Source organism: Primulina tabacum, chromosome 4 (genome assembly GCF_025594145.1).
Source record: "Primulina tabacum isolate GXHZ01 chromosome 4, ASM2559414v2, whole genome shotgun sequence".
Classification (NCBI taxonomy): Eukaryota; Viridiplantae; Streptophyta; class Magnoliopsida; order Lamiales; family Gesneriaceae; genus Primulina; species Primulina tabacum.
Window position 1 is genome coordinate 5,629,185 of NC_134553.1, and position 19,919 is coordinate 5,649,103.

Below are 19,919 nucleotides of genomic sequence, written 5' to 3' on the forward strand. Positions count from 1 at the left end.
TAACTCATCGATGTTATGAGATGCCTATAAATAGCAGCGATTGAGGTCCAAATCACACACCTCATAAGAAATATACACAATCTACAGATGTAACACTCGATTTATTGTCCGTATATTGTTTATCATGCTCATATATACGTGCAAAAACATGATTTTTAGAAAAAATTATAACAATTTGCATTGAAGTTCCTTAAGTTCTAAGAAACTGGAGGAGTGCTGCGAGAGTAAAAGTAAAACACGCGGCAGGCAACTGCGAGATTAGGGCCCAACTATTTTAGAATCGTAGCGAGTTACAATAAAAAATCCATGAAATTAATAAACCTAAACAAATAAATATTAAAAAATTAATCGGGCGTAACGACGTGGAACCTCGGAACCAGTAAACAATGGCACAAAGAAGAAGTTCCACGATATTCTTATTGTTTCCTGTTCTTTCCATTTGCACGAAATCCTTTTCTATTCCAATTATTACAATAACAAAATAAATGAATAGTGATCAGTATATGTGCTGCGTTGGTGGGTATATACTCGTGTGTGGAGGCGTGGAAATCAGGTGTTTCTGTTGTCTGTGCGGTTGAAAGATTTGAGTAATTGAGTAGAGATGTTGGAGGATCAGGTAGCGAATCTCTTGCAGAGGTACCTGGGGAACTATGTCCGAGGACTCAGCAAAGAAGCCCTTAAGATCAGTGTCTGGCAAGGTGGTGCTCAATTATTATTATTATTATTTTTTGCTGCATGTTGTCATTGACTTGCTTATTACTCAGATTTTATTCTCGATTCAAGTAGAATACTGGACAGTATTTTTCAACGATTTAGGGCTCGGTTTCCTGTTAAGAATGACTTCAATATTGCATCACTGTTCCAGTAGTCCATGGCTTGAGGTGATGATTGTGGTGCTTAGGCTAGTTTATACTTCGATGATGATTGTGCTGCTGCTGTATTCTTCTTGCTGCAGTGGTAGAAGTGATTGATATAAGTGTATGGTTCACTGTCATGTGACTTGGGCTATACTTTTTCTCGAAATAACATTACCACTCAGTGGATTAGTAAAATTGAAATTTATTTTGGTTTTATCGAACACGAATCTAATGCTGAGCCCCGCGATGGTTTTGGGCCTAAATAAAGGTGGCTCATGAAAAGAGTTGTTCTTTTTTCTTTTCTGGCTTGGAAAAATGGAAGATCTGGGAAAAACCAAAGGCGTACCGTATCTTTAGTATCACTAGAAAATTAGCATCTATTGTGAGATAATTATAAACAAGTGGCATCCAAGTGAAAATTTTAGGAGGAAGATACATCTTAGATTATTCCGGTGTTGGGAAAATACTTCACTAAGAAATTCTATGACCTTAAGCTATATAATTTCAAGATGCATTAGTTTCACAGCATTACAAGACTAACTGCACAAGTCTTCCGTCTCAAATGATGTTAACCCTTCATCTTTTTTGGAAGAAGAATTCCATTTGAGTGTTCCATATGACTTGAAGTCATATTTATATCAATGCCTCCAAGATAGCAAATGTATATATGTTGATTGCTTTTTAAATTCATTCTTACTATTTTGGAGTGGCTTTGTCCTTGCTCCTTGATTATTTTACAGGTGAAGTTCGAGTACAACTTGGGGTGGGTTGGTCGGGAAATTTTTTGTTACACATGGAAATGGAACCCATGCTTCTCCCATTTGAGGGGGAGGTTTATGCCAACTCACCTTACAGGTGGTGACAATTATTTTACAGGTGATGTTGAATTGACAAATATGCAACTGAAGCCAGAGGCACTCAATGCTCTGAAGTTGCCAGTGAAGGTTAAGGCAGGTTTTCTTGGTTCAGTGAAGCTAAAGGTTATGACCCTCCACCCTCCTAGTGATTTTAACATAGTTTCATTCGGTGGTGTTCTAAAACCTTGAACATTCGATATCTGTCCTGGGCTGGTACCACTATTTTAACAATTAGATGTATTTGCTGATTATAAATGCAATAGACAACAATTATAGGAGAAAACTGAATGCTTATTTCTGCGTTCTACACTGGGGCTTCCCTAATGGAGAATACCTTAAAATATTCAAGAGATTGAGGCATTTCACCCTCTTAATTTTTTATGCAAGGTTTTTTATTATAATCGTATGGGAAGTGTAACAAATGTTATCCTGGTTTTCTTCGGCACACATATTCCATTAGTCAAAACTCTCATGATAGTTTTGTAAGGTTGCTTGAATGTGTCCATTTTCCATTTGAAAGGTGAATAACAAAGGTGCTGCTATCTCTATGGTTTTCTTCTCTTATTTTTCTATAAAGCTTGTCCAACACGTCATAGATTTCATTTCAATACCTATAGCATGATAAAGATAGGTTAAACTTTTCTTAATAAGCCATAGGGAATATGGATTCTGTATCTCATCAGAAACCAGACGGCTCAAGGTCATGTTTGGAATGAAGCTGATATCTTTTGGAATGACTCAATGCTTTGAACTTCATTTTTTTTTGTTTTTTATTTTTACCTTAACAACGGAAATAGGAAATAAAGTTTGGAAGTCCACCGTTCTTTCGCATGTCAGGGTTTTTAAATAAGAAATGCAGTTGCAGTGAGTGAAAGAAGATATGATGAGCAACGGGTTGCAGGGAACCAACACTGTTTTATGGTGTTTAGTTTACGCGTTTAAGACTATCATCTCTCTTGTGCCAGAGAAAGCGTTGAGAATGGAGTCTACTTTCCCAGAGTCCAAACTCAGACCTAGGCTTGAATTAATTGTCTACAAGTTTCAGGGAGTCCACGTTTCTAGGATCATGTGATGAACTGTTCCTGACTTTCCGTTGGAGTAGGCTTCATTTTAATGTCCTTGAATTCCTATTAAGAAACTTTATCTCACGTTGGGTCTGAATCAATGAGTGTACAATTTAATTCCTTCTCGTTCCTTGGGCGTACCTAGCATTGGGCTACCATATTATTACCATCTCTCTCTCTCTCACTCAATATTTGTATACTCATTCCATTCTTATTCCATCATTGTAAGCCAAGAAGGGGGGCCTGGAACACAATTCTAGAGTAGAAGAGGGTGATATGGATGGTTCTGTGTGTTGAGTGAAGGAATCTTCTTTGAGTATTGATATGGTGAAAATAATGTTTGCTTTCAGCTGATCCAATACTTAATGTGCCTTTGGAGTATATCGCTGACCAAAATTGTCCATGAATCTTGGGCGATGTTCTAATGCACCAGTTATCTTGATTATGCTATTAGAACTTTTCAATGCCAACATTTAATGCAAAGGCACAAAAAACGAAGCCAATGCCAATCTGCAATATTTTCACTATAATATTTATTAATTACACATTCTTTCTTTCATCAACTGTTATCGTGAGGCGAATGAGTTGAATTCACATATGATTGTGATGTACTTGCATATTTAATGGCTTGGAGGATTTACGTAATTGTGACCTTTCCGTGTTCATTTTTACTTATTTCTGTTGTTCGGAAAACAGGTTCCATGGAGCAGGCTTGGCCAAGAACCAGTTCTAGTTCACCTGGATCGAATATTTTTATTAGCTGAACCTGCAACGCATGTCGAAGGATCTAGTGAGGATGCTATCCAAGATGCTAAGAAGACTCGAATACGCGTAAGAATTGCATTTTGGTGTTTGATTATCTATAGAAGTTTTTTCTTCTTGTTTGTTAATTATGAATTTAAATTGTTGTTCAATAGGAAATGGAATCGAAGCTCTTGGAGACTCGACAAAAATTGAATACAGAGCTGGTAAGTGTAATTTTTTTAGAAGTAGAACATGTAACCAATTTAAGTATCTTATGCAAGAATTCTTGCAGGATGGACTCATTGGTGATCTATTTGTGATCTTGAGTTAATTTTTAGTCTATTTTAGATGGCTTCTACCAATTAGGTTGCAGAATACGAATTATAAAAAATTTTAAAATATTTACTCAATTTTTTTGAAGGACTTTGAAAATTTAAGCCGAATGTTTTAAAAGGCTAGATTTACCAACACTCATGTGATTGCCTAGTTACCACTTGAATCATGGATGCAAACAGGAAGGTGATTCATGCTGTAGCATATGTGCTTTATAGTTTTTGCTTATGACGGCCTCCACTTAATCACTGAATAGAGCCCCCTTTACCTCTCTTAAAGAAATATGCTTGAAAGACGAAAAGTGATCAGGGATTGAAAAAAAGTTACCAGTGACACGAAGGATAGACATCTTGGTGTTCATGCTATGTGGTCCAAACTTTAATTATGCCCAAAAAATACTCAAATACTTGAGCCCAGTGCTGGTGATGGATACTCTTGAGATCACATTGTTGATTATCAGACATATGGAAATAGAGCTCCCTTTACTTCTTAAAGAAATATGCTTGAAAGACGAAATTTGATCAGGGATCGAAAAAGGTTATCAGTGACATGAAGGATAGACCATCTTGGTGTTCATGCTCCGTGGTCCAAAACTTTAATCATACCCAAAAAATGCTCAAATACTTGAGCCCAGTGCTGGTGATGGATACTCTTGAGATCACATTGTTGAGTATCTGGCATATGGAAATGGACATGGCTAGAATATGGGTGTGACATGGCTTCAAAGTGTTTAAAAATTGTCAAGAAACAAGGAAAAAGTGACGTGGGTGGCTTGTTTAATATTTTCATTAAAACACCAAAATCCTCGATGTATTTACCCAGATGATGAGATTGTTATGACCTCTTTAGGTTTTTAACGTAACTCATAGTTATTAGAACGCAAGGTGAACTCCGAGCTGCCTTAGAGTTTAGACACAAGGTACAAGGTAAAGCAAGAGCTTGGAAGTGAAGCGCCCAGATTGTGATATGTTATTTAAGCATCTGGAAAGGATTTCATTTATATAATTTAATAAGTGCTTTATTAGCTGTTTAAAAAACAACAAAAAAAAGCAGCCATCATTTCATAAAGACTATCTCATCATTTATGGCGTGCTTAAAAGGCAACATGGGCCAAATTGCACCAGAATTGGACTTCATGGTTATGCATAATCAAAGAGTTGCGTCTTCGCTGGGGTCGAGGCGGAAGAATTAAGCCTCACGGAACATTGAGCCTCTCTGCATAGATTTACGGTGTAACAAATTATTTATTTAAGTTGGTACTTAACATCACCAATGTGTGTAGCTAGGTCAAGCATTCAGCTGAACTCATCGGAATATCAAGTGCTTAATAGCTCCAACAAAGGTCTTTGTAAACTTGATTGCATTGCGCGCCTATACTTATGTGCTTCCTTCAGGATGACTTAGTGGTGTTTGCTTGTATTTTATTTTTGTGTGCTTAGCAATCCGTTTTGGTTGGTCAATTACAGTTATTGTGAGGAATTGGCAGGTCTCATCCCCTCTAAGTTGTCTTCTAGTGTTAAATGAAGGTTGTCTTGTTAAGAAAAAAATGACCAAAAGCAATTAGAAACTTACTTGGAGCAGCCATGATTGTGGTGGTCAGTTGTATGTGTGTATACATATGTGCATATACCAATCTATATGCAAAGTCATGTATGTACCCATAGTTGTGAATTATGAACATTCTCCCTATCCGATATTATAACATATGCAGATCCTCAAGCATGATCAGATAACATGACATTAACACATAAGGACAAGACAAGATTCCTTTTTGCATGTTGATGGATAAATAGAATAGAGAGGCGGATATGTCTTACCTACATATTTATATTTGGGGGGTGGCACAGAAAGAGAGAGAGGTCTTCACAAACAAAAATACAAGCTCGAAAAATTTTGAATCCCATATGTGTTCTCATGTCTGTTCTCCGTGAAATCTTTTCACTGTCTGAAAGCAATAACACGCAAAGTATAATATCGTTTAGAAATAAGAATTCTGTAATGATCGTTTTCATAAGATTTTGCTCTTGACAGAACTGTTTTGTGAACTACAACTGCAAACTACAATTTTTTTTATTATATTAACACATGCATTAATTATTCTGCTAAGGGATGGTATTTTTTATTTACTCCTTTATTTTGTGAATACATGAGGAAAATGTTTCTTCCTTTTCAAATCTCCTTTTAAAATTCAAATGCTAGGATTATGTATATTTTAATAAGATGAGTTTGTTTCTTTAGATTTGAGATTAGCTAGACTCACATTGCTAATGAATATTGCAGTCTTATAAGCTCCTTAAATATATGTTTGTATTGATCTTTTTTATACGATTCATTCTCAAATGAAATTACAGATGGTTCAGATATGCAAAGCACAATGTTGAATTTATTTTATTCGTATTGGAGCAATAATCATCATTTTTCAAAGCAAACTAAGAATAATTTTTCAAGCTCTTGGTTAATTGTTTTGATAATGATTTCATACCTTTTTTTCATAATTTTCTTTCTGTAAGAATAAGTCTTGGCTTGGATCATTAATCAATACGGTGATTGGGAATTTAAAGCTTTCAATTTCAAACATTCACGTCAGATACGAGGATCTTGAGAGGTATGCCGGTTTTTATCCCTGGATTAATCCTTCCTCTCTGCCTCCTCTGCCCCACTTCTCGCTTCCTTCTCCCCTGATCTCATAATGTAACCGAAAGCAACCTTTTCATAGTGCCACTGTTTGCCAGTAATCCAGGCCATCCATTCGCAGCTGGTGTGACCTTGGACAAACTTTCAGCGATAACGGTGGATGATAATGGGAAAGAGACTTTTATAACTGGAGGTGCATTGGAACAAATCAAGAAGGTTCATGTCCCTATAAATCTTAATTAAGGAGAAACAGAATTGTGTTTCTTCAACTGCTCCTATTGAATAATCAATTCCTTATGCTTGAGGTTTTACGGTATTTGTTATAATTCACCTGTTCACAACTTGATCCACGTGAATCCAGGTTTTTGGTGTCTTCCATGAATTTTGATTTGCTGATCAGCTGCTATTAGACAATGATTTATTGCTTTTTCTGTACACTATAATGATAAAATTTGCTTTAGTGTTATTAACATCAAAATTATATGTTCTCCTAAAAAAAATGGTATTGCAATTGATTATAGCAGATTATATGTAACAAGATAGATAAATTCCACTTACGTCGATAACAATTTGACTTGTTTAATGTATTTCGGAAAGTGAATACTTGAAACTGCACCAAGTTTCACAAATTAGATAGGAAAAAGACATCGATCAGGTACATGGGAATTTTGGTAGAAGTGTATTCTGATTATCGAACATGATAAGCATTCCCAAAATTCAGACATCAACATTTGTGAATGCTAAGAAGCCATTTATTTTCTTCACGGTAATGCTTGTAGCCTAGAAGGTCCTTTTGTATCTGCTTGACTTTTGGTTATTTTAGGCATCTTGTCCTCCTGAATATCTCCTTCCATTGAAATCTACAGACTTCTATTGCTTGTTATAGCTCTTTTTTGGTTCAGATTTAGTTTTGTTTGACTATGTATTTGATTCCTTTTGTGACATTTAGTCTGCAGAACTTGAGCGATTGGCTATCTATTGGGATTCTGATATCAATCCATGGTATCTTGAAAAACCATGGGAGGATTTGCTACCAGTTGAGTGGGCTCAGGTATGTTAAATTTGTTTAGCGAATAAATGTTTTCTGTAAGTTATGTTTGTATCTGATCCATTTGCTGTAGGTTTTCAAGTTAGGTACAAAGGATGGAAAACCTGCTACTAGCGACATCCCTAAGCACTCTTACATTTTGCAACCAGTGAGTGGAAATGCTAGTTATTTAAAAGACCGTCCAAATATGTCCGGGAACAGTAGTCAACCTCTGCAGAGAGTTACCGTAAATCTAGATGATGTGACACTATGCTTGTCAAAGGTCGGTTTCTACAGTCCCTTTATCTAGGTTTTTACCCTCTTGCAAAGCTTGGAATATTATCCACTCAAATCTTAGAATTTTATCCTCTCCATCTCTACATATTGCAGAATGGTTATGGGGACTTGTTGAAATTGGCAGATAACTTTACTGCCTTCAACCAGCGACTAAAGTATGCTCACTATCGCCCAGTGCTTTCAGTGAAAGCTGATCCAAAGTCTTGGTGGAAGTATGTGTTCAAAGTAGTTTCAGATCAAGAGAAGAAGGGCAGGTATCCGGCTAGTTATATTTTTGTCATAGTAATTCCTCACACCCCGTCCCTCCAACCCACAACACCCCCCCCCCCCCCCCCACCCACACACACACACACACACACACACACACACGCAGTATTTTCGTTAAATCTTTACTTTCTTCTCAGAAACTTTTGTTTTATTTTTATCGTGCTCCAGTGGAAAATTGTCATGGGAGCAAGTCTTACGCTATGCAAGTTTACGTAAGAAATACGTTTCCCTGTATGCTGCATTGCTCAAATCAGATCTTGACCGAACTGTAGTGGATGACAATAAGGACATAGAGGAACTTGACCGTGAACTTGATCTTGAAGTAATCCTTCAGTGGCGGTATACTCTTCTGATTCTTTCATTTGATGATTGAATAAATATGTTGGTATATGGTGTTGTGAAATTGATAGGATGGTGTATTTTATTTGACTAGTATTCAGATATTACATTTAAGGTCATTATACTCCTTTAAGTGATGTCTCGTGGTTGTTTTCTGTTACGAGCTTTTGCTTTGTGTGATTCCATTGGTGGTCATCGAGTCTACTATTGTTGCTGAATTTCAACTTACTTGAGCATGTTGTAATTGTGGTTTTACCTTCAGAATTTTGACACATTTTTTAATCACTACATTGCTTTCTTCAAATAGGATGTTGGCTCACAAATTTGTGGAACAATCAGTGGGTTCAGAACTTTACAAAAGTAAACAAAAAGCAAAAAAGTCATGGTGGCCATTTGGATGGTAAATAAGTCTTATGTTAGACTCTTGTTTCACCCATCCAAAAGATTTTTGGGGTCAGTATATATTTATTTCAATGTTATTCACTCCCTATCTTAGGACGAACCAGCCTGAAAAAGATGAAAACGAACCAGGGGTTCTGACAGAGGAAGACTGGGAGAGATTAAATAATCTTATTGGATTCAAAGAAGGGGATGATAAACGATCATCGATCCCCGAGAGTGGAGACTTGCCATTTATTTTGTTGAAGCTTCACATGAGACATAATGCTTCAAAGCTAATAGATTTTCAGGAGTGCCTTGCTGATCTATCTTGTGACAATCTTGATTGTTGCGTGAAACTTTACTCAGAGGCCAAAGTTTTTGACATAAAGTTGGGATCATACAGATTGTTATCCCCAAATGGTCTTCTTGCTGAGGTAGGGCGCCTCAATCCATCTTCTCTGCATTTTTACGGGCATGATTATGAAAAGTTACTTTCTAGTAAAGAGATCAGTCATTGATTGCGTACTTTTCTGTTCATTCTTTCTACAGAGTGAAAGTGCTACTGATTCATTAGTCGGTGTCTTCAGCTATAAACCTCTTGATGCTGACGTTGACTGGAGCATGGTTGCCAAAGCTTCACCCTGCTATGTTACTGTAAGATATCAGTATTTTTAATGCAACGTTTGTTATTTTTGTACGGCTTTGGACTGATTGATACCTTGCCTCAGTACTTGAAGGATTCCATTGATCAAATAATTAACTTCTTTCAAAACAATGCTGCTGTTAGTCAGACTCTAGCCCGAGAGACTGTTTCTGCTGTGCAGGTCTGTTTCTCTCCTTTTTTTTTCACCTGCAGAACTGGTCAACGCACAGTTATGAGTTTACTAATTTTTTTCTTTAGGTTATTGTTTCTTTTTTGAAACATTGTTCGTTAATGTTAGGTTTCATTAAGAAATAAACATTTTCATTTCTTGGGAAGGTTTCAAACTTTCCAACTATTAGGAAATATCATCTTTTGGTCATGACAAAAAGGGGATCAGATTTTTCTTATCTACTTTTTTTGGGTGAAGGGTTTTTTTTTTTTTCATGTATCTGAGAATTAATTGTGTTATCGTTGAACGCTAATATTACGAAGTTTATATTTGAATGATTAGATTTAGTTATTTAGCAACTTGGGCTTTATTATGTAGAATATTCAAATTCACGAGGTATGTTGGTTATCTAGGCTCGATGAACTCTTCATGTTTTGAAAGCGTAATAAAACAAGTGGAAATTTTGTATGCATTCACAAAGTATTACCTAATTTTACCTTCTTTATCTGGTGGCCTAAATTATTGAAGTTCCTTTAAATTCTCATATGTCAGAATAAGAATTCAAAGTATTGACTATTGCATACATTTTTCCACTTCTTCCTAAAATTACCTCCACGGTGAGATTGGAAAGAAAATGTTGTTCTTAATCACCCAAATAACCCCTCTTGATTGGATTTGATTTTTGAAATCATGTTTTCCATCTCCTAAATTTTTTTTGATAGGAATCAAATTTTATTATAATAAAATGTTGTTTTACAATAGAAGCAGATGAGTAATCTGCAGAACACGTTACATTATAGACCTAGAAATACTACCGTACTAGCATCATGATCACACAAATTTCCAATCCCTGAGAATCTTCATGAGAATCTCCGAAAAATATATTTTTCACCTTATATTCATATATATGAATTAATCATTAAAGTTAACTCTTCATCAATTTATTAAAATACTCTTTGATTATATTACAATTATAATCCTAGATTATATTTCATGAGTTGATTTGTGGATCATTCATCCACTTTGTTTTGTAACCCAAATTAATATTATTATAATAAATTGTTAGTTTTTGATAAAAAAAAAAAGTTGTGAATGTCATATATATACTATAAAAAATGTATAAAAACACATTTTCAGGAAACAATTCTCGGAAACGTTTTAAAAAACTGAACATGGCACTGTTTTATAATCCTTATTTTTCATATGTCAAATTGTAATCTTAATACACAGCTATATCCTTTTCTTTAGTTAGTTTTCCACTCGCTATTGATATTTTGTGAACTTTGTTACCCTATAATCTTTTAAGATATTTCTTTGCTTCAATTACGTTCCTCATTAGGAAAGGTTGTGTGAGATCTAACTTTCCTACTGACAACATCAATTTTTTTTTTGGATAAAAAACAATATTTTATTAAATATTAAAAGGTTTTACATTTAGCTCTAAAGCCATGAAGTTGCTATATCAGTGTTTGCTCTTTTTGGTGAGTCAAACCTCATCACTAGAAATTTTAGTGGTTGGAGCTTTATTCATGCCTTGTCCTCCGTTCTTTGTTACTGAATTCTAAGTTTATTTTGTTTTATACCATTTTAGTATTTTATTTGGTAAAAGTCTAAAAAGTTTCAACTATTGAAATTTTGGTGTTTTTTAGAGCAGAGACATCTTTATACGGAACAGTAGAAAACCACGTACATGATGGGGACTAGGTTAAGACCTCCCAATAACTGAAAATACATAAATCTACCAGAACTAGAAAATGCATAAAAGCATACATCTAAAAGTCATCTTCGTAAACATTGATGTCTTATCTTAAACTTCCTACAAAGAGTTTTGACGGTACCGGGAAGCCCATCTTCTAAGAATAATTGAAACCATATTTATTCGAAAGCACGCTAGGGCATGGTATACCGGTTCCTTACCCATTTTATGCTTTAAGTTTTTTAAACTGTTAGCACATTGTGCTGTAATTTACAGATGTGATAAAATGATTCCATAAGAGTAATTTGTTTTTCTGGTGTTAATGTTGTGTGTATTCCTTCCAGATGACATTTGATGAAGTCAAGCGCACGGCAGCTCGACAAGTGAACAGGGCATTGAAAGAGCGCACCAGGTTCTTATTTCCATTCAAACGTACCCTCGTATACCTTGATACGTATAACGATATATAAATTGATTATAGCCAATAATTAATAAATATTCTTTATTTATTATTATTACTATTTTTAATATAAATAATTATGATTACTGCTAATAATATTTCTATTTTAACAAAAATACTTATCAATAATATTTTGGTTATTATAGTAATAAATTAATATTACTAATTATAATTATATAAATAATAACTATTATTATTACTTTACAAATAGTTTTTAATGATAATTATATTATAGTTATATAATAATTTAATTATTAAATAACCAATTAATTATCATTATCATTATACTATTATTATTAGTATTATAGTAATAATTGATTTTATTAATTGTATAGTTATAATTATATTAATAATAATTAATATTTATTAGTGTTATTATTATTACATATATTATTTCTACTTATAATAATGCTGTTATGCAAATAATAATAACTATTATTCTATTATTTTAATTATATTATTTGACGATATAAATTAATTACTAATTATTAATATTATTATTATAAAATTTGTTATCATTCTTATAATTTTACTAATAACAATTGCTATTATATTAATCAAAATATGAAACTATATATTACATGTACATGTTAAAAATACAATGTATATCAATTTCATGGTGTTGTGCTCTTTGGTAATTATCATAACAAAAAAAATCTTATTCTTATAAAATAAAATATATCAATAATTTTAATTTTCATTATCTTATTTTATCTAAACAATTTAATGACTTATTCTTAAAATAAGACATACAACTTATAAGCTCATAAAACAACTTAAAGACATCTCATAAAACAACTTAAAGACATCGGAGCTTATAAGCTGTTTTAAATAATTTTAGCCACACACTCTTCTAAGTGGCCAGAGGAAGCATCCATGCATTTGTAGTAGATATAACTAGAGTAAGAAGTAACTGAAGATAAATGTCGAATAATTAGGTAATAGAGATAAAGGTTTTAAGGTATTTTGGTAATATCAACAGACTTGTTGATTTTGTCTTGTATAGCACCTTAGTTTGTTCGAATAATAATATACATCTCTCTCTTGACATCCCCAAATATCAGAGTTTAAAGACATAGAGTCGGTGGAAAATAATAAAGAAATGAATGGAGGGAACTTACCATAACCAACCCTAAATGTAGTGTCTTTCAGAAGAAAAAATAGAAATATCATACTGCTTGAGATATTCTTTTATAATTAGCGAGGTGAGCAAAAAATAATAAAGAAATGAACGGAGGGAACTTACCATAACCAACCCTAAATGTAGTGGCTTTCAGAAGACAAAGTAGAATTGTCAGACTGCTTGAGATATTCTTTTATAATTAGTAAGGTGAGGTGTTTTAGTAGAATCTAATTTTTGGATTTTCAAATGACTTGGTTCACGACCATGTTTTAATATTCCGAACTTGCTTTACTTTCATAGTAATGAAACCATAGACCACCTGGCTACCTAGAAATGCATAAAAAAGGTACTATAAAGTACTTGAGTTTTTTTTTTAATACATAATAGCTAGTGAGATATTTTGGCAAAGGTGCAAGTTATGATGTTTGATCGAAATATGTTGGTAACTGTGTTTTGAACTGCGAAAAAGCTTCAAACTTGCTATGGCTTCACACTTACTAGACTTCAGTTTGGTACTGGATTTTTGTCTGGAAAAAGATAGCGAAAATGAGTGCCAGGGGGAGGGGTGGCAAGGTACAACAGATAGGAGTAAAAGAAATTTGTAAAAGGGGGTTAAGCCAATATTTTTTCTAAAATAAATGCTTGACATGCTAAACGATGCTTTTAAACAAGGCCAGAGCTCTAATATTTAAGTAGATAAATTCTCTAGAAAGAACTGAGAAATCCTGTATACAAAACCTCAGTTAGCCAAAACATTTGCTCTTATTTTCCCAAAAGGTATAAAGAGAAGAACAATGACAATGAGTGAAAAATTTAAGAGGACGTAGTAAATGGTTCTCTAAAGATGAGAAATGGGACCCAATCCTAGATAAGGATCTTCTCCATGCGAAACTGAGAAATCCTATCTGCAAAACCTCTATTAGCCAAATGTAACGGACAATAAAATTGCTCTTACACAAGGCTAGCCCAAGCAGAGTAACTCTAACTAGTGCACCAGCGCACACGTTGCTGTTATACAATATTTTTTATAATTAATTTGATTTATATTCAAATAAGAGTAATCCATAATCGTAAAAATAAATGAGGGTTCATACTACAACTTGAATGATAAAATGAAATTGTAAAAATTAATGAGATGCCATACTGCAACTTGAAATGATATAATAAAATTGTAAAAATTAAAGAGGGGTCATGCTGCAATTTTAAATGATAAAACGAAAAAAGGATGGAAAAAAAACCAGACCAAGACATCAAATTCTTATTTTAAATCTAATTAACTTTATTCTCTTATAGTTGAGTTGCTTATCCATGTAAAAAAAGATTATTTGTGAAACAAAAAAGCAAGTTATTTGGTTATTCAGAGGGGTTACAAAGATAAGGAATCAAATGCTTGACGCCAAAGGCGTTGTGCGTGCTGATATGACTTTGGCCGATTAGAGGAATGATCTTTTTTATGTTGGAAAACAAAAAAGTAAGTTATTTGGTTTTTTATTTGTTTAATCTTGTCCCAACATCTGCCCAAATTTTGTTCAAGTCCTTCATCTGCCAAAATCCATTAATTTGGATACTTGCCTTAATTGGCCTTGGGGGTGATTCCATCGTGCTAGAAGGCATCTCGCTTTCCGATAGTAACACATGCTACAAGCCTTTCAATGCTGTAAAAGGGCCACAAAGGTATACTTCCCAGGTACTAAGAATACAGGTCTATATTCGAGAACCACTGTAGTGTTTGAACCATCTAACAATAATATGTGGGTGCATGGTGGGATCAGTTGAGCCTTCCCTAGGGATAGAAAATAACTTGCTTTTTTGTTTTCCAATTTAACCTTGTCTACAATAGCAACTAGATACTGATATTTAGCCACATATAGAATTTCGGTGAGCTAGGTGCGGGTATTTAGCTATTTCTAAGAATATGAGCAGCTCCTAGCTACCCTAGAACCCATTTCTCCCTTACTAGCGTTTTAATTAAATTATGATAGGTTCTGGATATAATGGTTATTTCCTTCCTTTTCTTTTGTCGGTACTACCATGGCTTCCGATTCTGTGAATTTATCACAGATGGGTAAGCATGATGCAAAGATCACCTAGAGCTAGATTTATTTTTTTTGCTATGCTTTTTCTTACGTTAATGTATCTCATCTTTATGGACTAATTGTTGACATATGTTTCAGGTTTTTTTTGGATTTCGATATTGCAGCACCGAAAATTACAATTCCCACTGAATTTTATCCGGATGGTGTCCACCGTACTAAGCTGCTGCTTGACTTGGGAAAGCTAATGATTCGTTCTCAGGTCGATTTTGCAAGAGTTGGAAGTTGATTTATTTGATACTTCAGCCTAATTTATCAACTAACATCAACTTGTGCTTGTGCAGGATGATGCTGAGTGTGCTTCACCTGATGAGAGGAATATATACTCACAGTTTAATCTGGTCTTGAGAGATGTATCAGCATTTTTAGTTGATGGTGATTATCATTGGAGCCAAGCTTTCTCGGATAGGAATGGCGTTGTGTCCAACCACAACTTCATTAGTTTGCTACCCGTTGTTGATAAATGTGGTGTATTTTTGAAGCTTCAGCAGGTAATTACCATCGGTCTTATGTTTGAATTTTAATAAAAAACTGATGTGGGTATCTATTATTCTTTGGTCAAATTATGATGCTTTCAATCTGGATTTTCAGATTAGATCACCAGTTGCCTCCTTTCCCTCAACAAGACTTTCTGTGCGGTTACCCTCCATAGGTTTTCATTTTTCTCCTGCTCGCTATCATCGTCTAATGCGAGTTGCTAAGATTTTTCAAGGAGAGGATGCCAATCGTTCTGACGTAGTTCGACCTTGGGATCAATCTGATTTAGAGGGATGGTTATATCATCTGACTTGGAAGGTTACATTTAATTTTCTCAGTTTAGAGTTCCTTATTATGATAACCTAGTTTATTCTGGTGTACGGCCTAATTTATATTAATTATTTTGTTTTTTTAGGGTGTAGGAGGTAGAGAAGCTGTATGGCAGCGAAGATACTTCTGCGTAGTTGGACCTTTTCTCTATGAGCTAGATTCCCCTGAGTCGAGAAGTTATAAAAATTACTTCAGGTTTGGACATGATTGTTCGATATTTTTTTTTACTGATATAAGCATAAAAAACTGTGGTCTCGGAATGAATAAATCATGGCCTCTCTCCTTGAGCAGTTTCCATGCAGAAAAGCTAGTTGAAATTCACTTTCCCCAATACCTATCATGTGTTCAATGAGAGAAGAAGAAATAAAGTGATTTTTTTGAGTTAGGTGGTGAAACTGAGGTTTAAGATATCATGAGACTAGCATGTTAGAGCTTCTTCTCCTGAGAGTGGGTTTTAAAATTCCCATTCCACGTCTCTATCTTGCATATTCCCATTCATCTTAATACTTAGATAACTGTTCTGTAGATAGAATGTGTACTATGACCATAGTTTTCAAGGGCGCAAGGCGCACCGAGGCGCACAAGAGCCATGGAGCCTGAGGCGCAAAGCGAGGCGCGCGCTTTGCCGAAGCAAAACACACATTTTTAATTTAAAAATAAGAAATATATTAAAATATAAAATAATTAATTCAAATGTCACTAAACACAAAAAATACTTAATAAGTTCATAGTAATTAGTAAGTAGTAACATGATTAAAAATTTTCAATTATCCAAATCTAGTTCGTCTTTTTCCATCGAATTGTCAAAGTCTCCAAAACTTTCGGAGTTGTATTTTTCTTGGTCATCATAATTTTCTCGATCAACATCAATTTCTTCTTCTTCTTCATCATTTAAATGATGTGAAATCGGATTTTTCTGGCTGTTTTAGATGTAGATGCCCTCATCTTGGTCTTCTGTTCAGTGCTCTTTCTTCTTAATCCAACGTTGAAACGTTGGGTTTCTAGGGTTCGGTTTTTGGCTTTGCTTTAAACAATTAAAGTGAACTTCCAAGACTAGTCCAGGCGGCGAGTGCCTAAGCTCGCCTTAGTGAATCGCGGCACCTGGGGTCAGCGCCTGAACTCGCCTTAGTGAATGCTGCGCCTGGGGTCAGGGTCCTCGCCTCCCAGGCACATGGTCCTCGCCTGGTGGCGCTTATCGCTGCGCTCGCCTTTGATATCTATGACTATAACTGGTTAAATTACGAGGTTATTTTATACGATATTAAATATGCGTGGAAGGTTTGCATAACCAAATCTACCTCACATATTCTCATATATAAGTAGTGTTCCAAACAATGAATGTTCATCCGACTATTCTGCTGAAAAGGTTCAATTGTGAATGCATTCTCTTCGCCAATGGCCAAAATTGAAAGGATAATTTCGCTCCTTTATGAACGAGACGGAGGGATATCTATAAGATTCAGACTCAGTGTGAGAAGTTTGAAATTTTGAACCACCAATCATTCTGAATTCATAATTTTAAGATTCATTAGCAAAAAAAAAACAATGATTTCCCATACTTAATATGGGCGCAAAGCTGAGACTTAAGTCAACAAAGCATCATGTTTTTTGGCAACAGAAAATTTAATATTTTTGTGAAAAAAGACAATGAATCAAAGTACAGGTGTATAAAAAAGGAATGTGTAATGCTGAAAAAAACAGTAATATATATATTTTTTGATAAGAAACTTAACTTTATTATTAGATAAAATTTTACAATATTAGCGAATGAGTATTCCGCAAAAGATTACTAATACAACCTATAAACTACTACCACACTATTGTCATGTCCAAGCAAATTTTCAATCCCTAATTATGTTTGAAATAGATAAATGATTAAACTCCGTCGTTTTAGTCGTCCAAATCGCAGCCTTGGATTTGATCTTCTCCCAGACATCATCCATTGTCTCCGACAAGTCTTCGAATATTCTTTTATTTCTCTCCAACCAGATCGATCAAAAAGTACAGTGTATTACCAAGTACCAGAATCGCTTAAACTTTCTGTCATGAAGTACTTCCGGCTCCATAACGAACAAGTCTACTGCCCTTTTCGGAAAAACCCAATCAAATCCCAACTGTTCCAACACTTTTGTCTACATACCTCTCGAGAAAGTGCAATGTACCAATCAGTGGTCCTGATTTTCTTCTTGCTTCTGACATAAAGTGCACCATTGCGGGCATAACACACATACCGACCACCTTTTTTGCACCGAGTCACAAGTGGGGAGTTTCCCCAAAGCCACAATCCACGAGAAAATCTGAACCTTTTGAGAGACAACTTCAATGTAAGCGTGACTATATACTTATGCAAAATCGAGAACTGACCCAAGAACATATTTAAGAATCATGGCTGCCTCAAATCGAGATTCATAAAATCCACAGAAAAATCTTAACCTGTAACTCCCCGATTAAAGAATGTTCTGACAAACAGTTTCCCAAGGGTCACCCATCCTAGATTTTGTCCAAGTCATGCTCGCTTAATAAGTCCTAAACTTCTGCATATCTTAGCTATACGTATCTGATAAGTCAAAAACTGCCTGCTTTGTGTCTGTTTCCCTTGTGTATCGAAGTTTCTATATGTAGTTGCGCTGATTGTATGCTGACCAGATTATTGCCCACTGTTTCTTCATTTTGATATTTTTGAACGTAAATAAAATTTTAAAAAATTAATCTCTCTTTCATCTTAACAAGTATTAATTATATATTGAAAGATTAACACACTTGGAGACTGTATGATGAAGAATTTTATTGTTGTTGGTCATTTATATTTCACTAAGAGGTGATGCATTATGTTTGCTTGGTCATTTATGTATCTGATACTAGTCTAACACAATATGTATACCGCGTGGCTGCTTATATTTTTACATTTTCAAGGTATTTTGGTATTTTGTCTGTTATGGCTTGTAAATGCGTTGACATGTTGGTAACTATGCAATATGTATGGCAAGGGGGTTAGAACTATGACACATTCTTGAAGAATCAATAGAGAAGCTTGGTGTAGGAATGAAAAGGTTTAAATCCAATATAAAGAAACATGTAAACAGTGACAGCGAAAGAAGTTTATCTATAACTAGACGTTACAAGCCAACATGACAGTGGACATATTTCTTTTGCTTTTATATTGGAAGAAACATGTAGACAACTTTTCTCTAGAACTCGGAAGAAACATGTTGACAACCTATTGTTGGGGTTATTGCACAGCAGAACCATATGATTTAATGATAACTTTTCTAAGCTGTATCTTCGTTTTGATTTTTTTTATTATTGTTACATGACAGCGTACATATTTCTTTTGCTTTTATATTCCTGATAGAACTTCGACTTTTTTACTAATCTAGTTTACGAGGTAAACAACTACTCCAAATACCTGCTGAATCGGTTGGGGAAGTGGAACATGTATTAGCTGTATGTGATGCTGAACGTTCCTCCTCTAAGGTTCGCCATGGGAAGAGCCATAGTAATCACATTATTGGATTGTCTTTGCTTTCTAGTTTCTATTTGGTCATCATATTGTTTCTTTAGGTTGTGGAAGATGCAAACGCTCTCATTTTACGTTGCGATTCTGAAAATTCAAGCAGGACTTGGCGAGGCTATATTCAGGGTGCCATTTATCGTGTATCGGTACACCCGACTTTCTGCTCTAGTTCATTGCTTTCTAAGACTGCACTATCTGGTTATTAGCAGTCATTGAAAATGTATTGCTTTGTTGAAAAATATGAAATTTAGTTTGATTTTAATTTTATTAGAATTAATATAATTGTATCAAGATTTAGTTCAATCTAGTTGGTTAAAAGTTTAGGTCTGCTAGTTTATATTTAAGTTTTTAAATGTAAATACTGATAGCATGCGATTTCACAAGATTCTTTGTGTTTCACATTTTAGCTGTGATGAAATAAGAAAAAGTTTCCAAACACTAAATGTTGCCAACAAGTGGTCATTTGTTTAGTTTTTTTTTGCGAAAGTTTATTTCTTCGAAAAACAAAAAAAGAGAGTAAGAAAAGTTAATTTTTTATCTCCTTTTGTACCTGACCAGTCTATATGTGTGATTTGAAGTATTTTTCATCTCACATATTACTAAACCTTCTCCAA

General features: G+C 34.5%; 1 protein-coding gene across 3 annotated transcripts in view; it reads left to right on the forward strand.

Annotated features, from left to right (window-relative positions):
• Positions 1-345: 345 nt before the first annotated feature.
• Positions 346-19,919, forward strand: part of LOC142542773 (uncharacterized) — a 74,969-nt gene continuing 55,395 nt past the window's right edge. Inside the window, exons 1-21 of one of the 3 annotated variants that reach the window (XM_075649594.1) lie at positions 346-698; positions 1,734-1,837; positions 3,475-3,609; positions 3,696-3,746; positions 6,366-6,460; positions 6,588-6,705; positions 7,439-7,540; positions 7,611-7,799; positions 7,907-8,067; positions 8,249-8,419; positions 8,727-8,819; positions 8,916-9,234; positions 9,350-9,454; positions 9,529-9,624; positions 11,653-11,720; positions 15,066-15,186; positions 15,269-15,475; positions 15,576-15,779; positions 15,877-15,986; positions 19,169-19,265; positions 19,353-19,451. In XM_075649594.1, coding sequence (XP_075505709.1) covers positions 602-698; positions 1,734-1,837; positions 3,475-3,609; positions 3,696-3,746; positions 6,366-6,460; positions 6,588-6,705; positions 7,439-7,540; positions 7,611-7,799; positions 7,907-8,067; positions 8,249-8,419; positions 8,727-8,819; positions 8,916-9,234; positions 9,350-9,454; positions 9,529-9,624; positions 11,653-11,720; positions 15,066-15,186; positions 15,269-15,475; positions 15,576-15,779; positions 15,877-15,986; positions 19,169-19,265; positions 19,353-19,451 — 2,742 coding nt within the window. In that variant the 5' untranslated portion in view covers positions 346-601. Of the gene's footprint in view, positions 699-1,733; positions 1,838-3,474; positions 3,610-3,695; positions 3,747-6,365; positions 6,461-6,587; positions 6,706-7,438; positions 7,541-7,610; positions 7,800-7,906; positions 8,068-8,248; positions 8,420-8,726; positions 8,820-8,915; positions 9,235-9,349; positions 9,455-9,528; positions 9,625-11,652; positions 11,723-15,065; positions 15,187-15,268; positions 15,476-15,575; positions 15,780-15,876; positions 15,987-19,168; positions 19,266-19,352; positions 19,452-19,919 lie in introns of those variants that run through there. The other 2 variants (XM_075649595.1, XM_075649596.1) reach the window with 2 other exon arrangements.